At 51.9% G+C, this 7,583-nt stretch overlaps 1 protein-coding gene across 1 annotated transcript in view; it reads left to right on the top strand.

The window, feature by feature from the left end:
• The window catches only part of MYT1 (myelin transcription factor 1), a 47,620-nt gene extending 40,779 nt beyond the window's left edge, over positions 1 to 6,841 (top strand). Inside the window, exons 18-22 of the mRNA XM_012803963.1 lie at positions 1,801 to 2,022; positions 3,724 to 3,815; positions 4,451 to 4,554; positions 6,206 to 6,349; positions 6,701 to 6,841. Of these exons, the coding sequence (XP_012659417.1) occupies positions 1,801 to 2,022; positions 3,724 to 3,815; positions 4,451 to 4,554; positions 6,206 to 6,349; positions 6,701 to 6,841 (703 nt within the window). The remainder of the gene's footprint in view (positions 1 to 1,800; positions 2,023 to 3,723; positions 3,816 to 4,450; positions 4,555 to 6,205; positions 6,350 to 6,700) is intronic.
• Positions 6,842 to 7,583: the final 742 nt, after the last annotated feature.

The following is a 7,583-nucleotide window of genomic DNA, read 5'->3' on the forward strand; positions in this document are numbered from 1 at the left end:
AAAAAAAAAAAAGAGAGAGAGAGAGAGACAGAAAATGTCTATAGAAGTTTCAGCGGGGTGTGTGTGTGCGTGTGTGTGTGTGTGTGTGTGTGTCAGGAGCTGAATGCTTCTTCTGCCTTACCCATTGCCCTTGGAGGGGGCCCACCCTGCCCCTGGCCACACTGACACCTGAAATGAAAGGCACCTCTGGTCCCTGGTCCTGGCCACATTTCTCATATGTCCCCCTCAAATGTGAGGAAACACCAGCTTGCTAATGGAACTTGGGAGCCATACCAACTTGGTGCCCATTCATATCTCAACATGATAGCCCCTGACAGCTCTGAAAGTCCAATATTGACTGTTGAGAGAAAGAAACCATATCTGAAATAGTATCTATGTATACAATTCCAGTGATTAGCAATAGTTCCTCCTGATGAAGAGTCTTAGGGTTTTGTGAGAAAGTGAGTAAAAAATTCAGTTCAGATTCCACTGTGTAAAGTGACTAAAGAGCCGCCTCTCATTTGGTCACTTGATCCTAGGATGTTGCACTTCAGCAGGTGCCTGGCCCATGCCTCCACCTCAAGCTTGTCTGTGCCTGGCCCAGTTGTGAGGCTTCTAGGTTTGAGGGGGGGGCGGTCAGATACTGAATAGGAACCTTTCAAAGCCTCCATGAGAGCCCCTGGCAGTGCTGTGGCCTCTGCTCTGTACTGCTAGCTGAGATGACTTTGGACTGGCCCAGTGGACTTCCTGTGAGTGTGTGTAGGCTGGGTGGGTGGGATGAATAAGAAAGGACCCAAGAGGAGAGAGGAGGAAGCAGGGCCCTGGATAAGGTGGCTGAGAAGAATGTTTGCAATGGCTGCCTCTGAGAAGTGTGTGTGTGTGGGGGCAGTTAGCCTCTGTTACAGACCTGTTGCAGCAGGAGCCTCTGACAGCCCTCTGTCCTCTGAAGGCTTCCAGCCCTGACTTTGCTGTATCTCCCAGGACCTCTATAAATGGAGCAATGGTGTCTCCTCTGAGTCCTGTGCAACCAGGAATTTAGCACACAATGAATGTGTGACAGGTGGTAGTTTGGATGAGTTTCATTTGTTGGAGAAAAAAAGACTGGAAGTTGTAGACTGAAGATCTTGTCCAAGGCCAGGTGTGGTTTTGTGGGTGATTTGGTCCCCCAGATCTCTGAATCATGTCCAGATTCCTCCCCAAGGCAGCAGGACAGACACCCAGAGAGGCATTGGCCCTTGGCCCTCTGCTTTATCCTGTTTGTCTCTGACCCAGTCTGTGCCTGGAGCCTTTGTCATTCCATATTTGTGTTAGTTCTGTAAAGGCTTCTCTCCTTCTCCCTGAATACCCAGAACAAAGGAAAGGAAAATAGCATCTCAGGCTGGCCTTTGGCAGGAGTGATTGTGGGGTATCCAAGTGGCATAGGGTGCTCTTCTCATCCTCCTGGGATCCATAGGCTCCCCAGGCCTCCCCAGGCCTATACTAGGTGCGAGGTCCCAAGGAGTAGCTTCTGGGTGGTTTTGGCTGGCAACATAATTCCAAATTGCTTAAGTGGCAAAGAAGTGATCCCAGAAGCAAGGCCTTGGTATGGACCTAAGGGCCAGCTTCTGGGCCCAGATGCATGGCCCCTGCCATGGTCATATCTAGCCTGGAAGGCCTAGATTCTTTCTGGAGCCTCCAGGACTCTGGCTCTCCTCCCTGTCTCACTCAGGAGTCCCCCCTTGGTGTGTAAGGTTAGGTTCTGTGTGTGTCTTGGGAGTGTCTCTGGGTTTCTCCTTCCAACCTTGGTACCTCTATCCTCACCTCTGGATCTTCTGTGCCCAGGTGCCCAGTTCCAGGCTGTGTGGGGCTTGGTCATATCAGTGGCAAATATGCCTCTCACAGAAGTGCATCGGGCTGCCCACTGGCTGCCCGGAGGCAGAAAGAAGGTTCCCTCAATGGCTCGTCATTCTCTTGGAAGTCACTAAAGAACGAGGGGCCAACCTGCCCCACCCCAGGCTGTGATGGCTCTGGCCATGCCAATGGGAGCTTTCTTACTCACAGAAGGTAACTATACCCCCTCACCCTTCCCTGTCTGTGCAGTAAGCAGGGACCCTGATTTGGTGCTGAGGGAAGACTTCTGAGGGAAACCCAGACAAGGGCTCTGTATGACCAGAGATTCTCAAGGGAAAGGCCAGGGCTGGGCATAATGGTTCTTATTTGTAATCTCAGCCCTGTGGGAGGCTGAGTCAAGAGAATCACTTAAGGCCAGTAGTTTGAGGCTGCAGTGAGCTGTGATCACCCCACTGCCCTCTAGCCAGGGTGACAGAGCAAGACTTTGTCAGAAAGAAAGAAAGGAAAGAAAGGAAGGAAAGAGCAAGGCTAGGCCAAATGGGTAGCTGATGGAGGGAAGCCAAAGAATCTCGGTTGGTGCTGGGAGATGGTGTTGGCTGCATTTGTACCATGTATCTGCTCTCATAGCCTCCCTCCCACATCCTCAGGAGGTCTCTGGGCTGGGTGCTCTGCTGGACGTGGAGGCCACACATGAGCAGGGCTGTGTGTCTGATACTCACATTCTCTTAATGAGCTGCCAAGTCCTCTGGACAAGTTTTTCCCTCCCTGCCTCCCTCCCTTTCCTCTACCCTAACCTTAACCCTCCAAGATTAATTAACTCATTCAGTTAACAAAGTATTTACACCACTGTGTACCAAGCCCTGGAAAGAGAGCAGAGAACAGAAGGACACCCATCCCTGGTCCATGTGGTGTGTAATTTTGGCAGGGTAGGTGGGGAGACAGCCTGTAAGCAGGTAAATAGATAAAATGCCTGGTATGGTGAGTGGTGGAGAGTGCTCTGGGTAAGAGGCAGTGGGGAGGGGGTAAGGAGGCCTCTCTGAGGAGGAGGCAGGAACTTGACTGAGCTATCTGGGGACAAACCCTCAGAGGAGTGGCTGGACCTGGGAAGGGCTGGACAAATTTGGAGGAGCTGGGTCTGCAGAGGTGGAGACCCAGGAGGAGCCAGGAGGAGAGGGCAAAAGGAGATGAAGCAGAAAGTTTGGAGCCTGGATCCTACCAGAATGCCAGTGGGCAAGGACTTGGCTTGCCCTGTGAGTAAAGGGCCCTGGGATGGTGCAGGAGAGAGGCCAAGGTCTGCCCTGGGTGGCTGGCACAGCTCTAGGCTGCTGAGGAGAGGCCAGTGAGGAGGCTGCTGGGCCTGGGCCAGGTGGGCACATCCCAGGCTTCCTATGGACATTGCGCCTGGCCTCAGTCTACCTTTATTTATAATATGGATAAGATTGTGCCTGAGAATCCACATATTATTATGCATATTTCTGTTTTAATGTCTATATCCAAGGAGCCATCTGTGAATATCATTATAACCACACCCTGAAAGGTCTCTCAGGGACAGGGTCCACTATGAGGGCCTCCTAGTTGAAGGGGCGGTTAGGGCTGCAAAGTGCTACAAATGAGCCAGGGGGACCTTCCCAAATCACGCCTTCCCAGCCAGGGTGTCACCTTCCCAGCCCCTGCCCTTACCAGATGAAGCTTCTTTTACCCCAGGAAGTGCACAGAGGTGATGGGAATCAATTTGACCATAGGAAGGCTCTCAGGGTCATCTGGGTAAGATGCAACTGGCCTAGTACTGGCCCATAAAGCATGACATTGGACTGATCATGGTTTATGACCTTGGGCTAGCCATGCTGTCTGACCCTGCCCTGGTCACAGTGTGGGACCCTGTCTTGGTCAATGATATGGGACCTCTCCTTCCAGTCTGTCAGGCTGTCCTAGAGCAACATTTGCTGGAAAGAAGGGAAAACTCTCAGGGGAAGAGGTTCTCAGCTCAAAGTTCAAGACTAGTGACGGTAAGAATGTCTTCCTGGGTTTCCTTGCGTGGGACTGGGGACCCAGGTGCATGAGAGACTGGATCCTCTTTGTATTGGTAGGAAGGGGTAGGGAGATGAAGCCCCTCCTGGAATAAGTCATGGCGGAAGCAGATCCCTTACCCTGAGTTGACAGCTCTCCTGATCTTGGCTCTGAAGGCCTTGATGCCCATGTCTTGGACTCCTGGGACTTGGGTGGTCATGCCTGCTCTCTGGGAATTCATTGACCACTGGGATCAATTCTACCAGAAACTATCTCTGATTAGTCTGTGGAGAGTATGACTCACTTCCACTTACGTGAGGAAATTTATCATGATCTGGAGAAACTTCTGTTTTTGTCTTAGCAATTAATACCTCCCAAAAAACTGAAGCCTTTCCCACCTGCAACCTAGGTGAGGAAGCAAACAGCAAATACTCAAGTCTCAGTTTTCAAGAAAGATTTTACCAGTGTGGAATGTGAGGTATTGAACCCCAGAAAGAGATGAGCTCAGAAAACCAGGCACAGGTCCTCTATTACACCGGGAATTTCTAGTTCTACCTAGAAAGCAGGCCTCCCCATATCACATGGGCCTGGGCCTGAGGCCCAGAGCCACCACTGGGGTTTCTCTCCGGGACAGTGCTGGAGAATGACGAGGAGATTAAGCAGCTGAACCAGGAGATCCGAGACCTGAATGAATCCAACTCGGAAATGGAGGCTGCTATGGTGCAGCTGCAGTCCCAGGTGGGTAGCACTGTCCCCCACCTCTGGGTTCTCTGCCCTCCCAACCCAAATGTCCGTCCTGGGAATAGTGCAGCATCCATCAGCACCTGTCAAGGTTACTGTCAGGGCTGAGCTGGTGGACACTGTGATCAGTCCGCCAGGAACACTTAGGACATGCTGGCTACCCATGTGTGCTGGTTTTAAAGTCACTGCGAGTGCTGGCAGGCTGCTGGTGCTGGTGCACTCCAGGGCTGGTGGCCAGCTTGGTGTCAGTAACACTATCAGTTTTGCCAGTCTCATTAAGATTAGTATGACTACTGGTATTAGTTTCATTGGTACATACAAGTAGTTGTATCAGAGTCAGTGGTCCTGTTAGGCTTCCTAGTCTTGGTGGTGTTGGTAGTCCTGTTAGTGTGGTGCCTGGGAGCCTGTTCTCTAGAGCTGGGGTCTGTCTGAACCAGCTGAGTGACGTGGCAAACCTTTGGGCCTGCCCTCTACCCTAGGCTACAGCAGACACAAGACATGTTCCCACCCTATGCGTTTTGCTGCTCTGCTCTTTTCTTAACTGGGAAACAGGCTAATGCTGGCCACTTGTCACTCAACAGCCTGCATAAATATAGCACCTGACAGACCCCAGGAATGTGTCCACTCTGTCATGCACATGTGGTATAGCATCCCCAGGTTCAGAGAACTGTGTCCGTCTCCTAATGATGTCTCTTGGGTGTAGAGATATAGCACTGTGGGGGTTGCACCTGTGTTCCCTGCTCCTTTCCTTCTCAACATCCCTGGGGCCCTTATCAGTCTTAGTGTCCTTAGGGTAACATCTCTGGTTTTTCATTATTTTCCAAAAGCAATCTTTTAAAAGACAGATCACTACCTTTCACTGGAATCCCTTTGGAAGGACTCAGAGGCCCAGTCACTCTGACAGAGTTTGGTGAGGGCTGCCCTCTCTGGAAGGGTAAAGGCGAAGAGAAATCAGGTCCTTCTCTGCCACAACTCCTTTATTTTAAAGTGCCCTGCTTGCTATTCACTGACAAAAGAGGGCTTGACCTGTCCACAGCCCCACCAGGAGGGTGCTTGGCCCTGCACTTGTGGGCCATACACATGGTCTTGGGCTCTTAGCCTCTGCCCCTGAGGTTCCTTGAAGATGGACAGTCAGGCTGGGGCAGGGCCAGCATGACCCTGGGCAGGCTCATGACCAGGGTGGGAAAGTGAGAAGACTTGCCTGTGCTTGGCCTGAGAAGACTGCTTGTGAGGCCTTGGAGAAGGCGTTTGTCAGTTTTTTTAGTGAGGGGAAGATGCAAGGGCAGTCCAATACTCCACAAGGTGGGCTGTTATTCCTATCTTACATGTAACAACAGGAAGCATAGAGAAGTGAAGAACACAGCTGGTGGGATCTGAGCTCAAGACTGGGGCACTGTGGGGTTTGTGCTCTCACTCCACACTGCAGGATGGACAGGGCCAGAGAACCATGCCACTACAGCCCCCCTGCTCAGTCACCGCACCGTTCCCTGGCTTCCCTCTGGGTCAGGCTGTCTCCAGAAGGCCCTTGCCTTTCTCTTCTGCATCTAGGACGCTGGCATTGCCAGCTCCTTACCTGCAGGCAGGATCCCCACAGGAAGGCAGTGTCCCTGCCTCTCCTCCAGATACCTCGAGTTTCTCTCTGGCACAGATCTCCTCCATGGAGAAGAACCTGAGGAGCATCGAAGAGGAGAACAAGCTCATTGAGGAGCAGAATGAAGCCCTGTTTCTGGAGCTGTCCGGCCTGAGCCAGGCCCTCATCCAAAGTCTCGCCAATATCCGCCTTCCGCACATGGTAGGAAGTGCATGGCCCTGCAAGTGCCACAGCTGAGCTGGCGGGAGGGTTAGGGTATCTCTCACCTGCCTGCCTCTGGGCTCTGTGGGGAGTGTCCTCACCATTTGTGGAGATTCTCTGTGCTCCGAATGGCACATGGCAGCTCTAGCCCTCCCAAACCATTTACAAATCCCAAACAGAATAATGGTTACAACAGCAGAGAGCCTATTGCTAGAATTGCTGCAGAGAGAAACACCCACTGTTTCTGCACGAGGGTGATGCAGACAGCACTGTCCTGGCTGGCATGAGCTCTTCTTGGGTCATGTAGGGACACAGGTGGACAGGGCTTGCTAACCTGGTTCTGTCTTCTAGGAGCCAATATGTGAACAGAATTTCGATGCCTACGTGAGCACCCTCACTGATATGTACTCCAACCAGGAGTGCTACCAAAACCCTGAGAACAAGGCCCTCCTGGAGAGCATCAAGCAGGCTGTGAGGGGCATCCAGGTCTAGACCATGCCTCCCTGAAGAGCACCCCCGCCAACTTGTCATCACCTCCCACGCCCTGCCCGTGCAGTGGGGATCCCCAATTCACAGTGACTTATCATTTGCAGCACAGCGCAGCCTTGGGTGGTTCATCTAAAAGGGTGCCTGGAAATCAGTGTCGCCCACGAAGCCCCCACCAGGCTTGGAGCCATGACCTCTCCCACAAAAGGGTACGGGGTCACTGAAGTATTACAAAGCGATTTATTTTTGTTTTCTGGAAGAAATCTGAAGAGCAGCTCAAAGTCTCCAGTGGAAGCTCATGGACAAGGTTCTCAGGGAAGTTTTGGAGTTTGCAACCACAGTATTCTTTTGTCTGTCAAGGCTGGGAGGGCGGCTGTAGCCTAGGGCGGGTGTGGCATAGGGTGGCTGGTGTGAGTGTAGAGTCTCAGCCTGGAGGATGCGCCTGGGGCAGTGTATCAGTGCTCAGTAAGGAGGCCTGTGGCACGTGTGTTTTCTGTTTTTGTTCAATTTAATTTTGCGTTAGAGGTGGAACAAGGGTCTGTTCCATAGGGAAAGTGAGGAGTAGGCCTTCCAGACGACCACTCCAGATATTCACAAGCATCATAGCCCACAGTTAGTTCAAGAAATTTAAACTTGGAGCCTGAGCCAGAGCAAGACGTTGTCTCTAAAAATAGCTGGGTGTTGTGGTGGGCGCCTATAGTCCCAGCTACTTGGGAGGCTGAAATAAGAGAATCACTTGAGCCCAGGT

This window comes from Otolemur garnettii, unplaced genomic scaffold (assembly GCF_000181295.1).
Source record: "Otolemur garnettii isolate 467f Iridium unplaced genomic scaffold, OtoGar3 scaffold00023, whole genome shotgun sequence".
NCBI classification, from domain to species: Eukaryota; Metazoa; Chordata; class Mammalia; order Primates; family Galagidae; genus Otolemur; species Otolemur garnettii.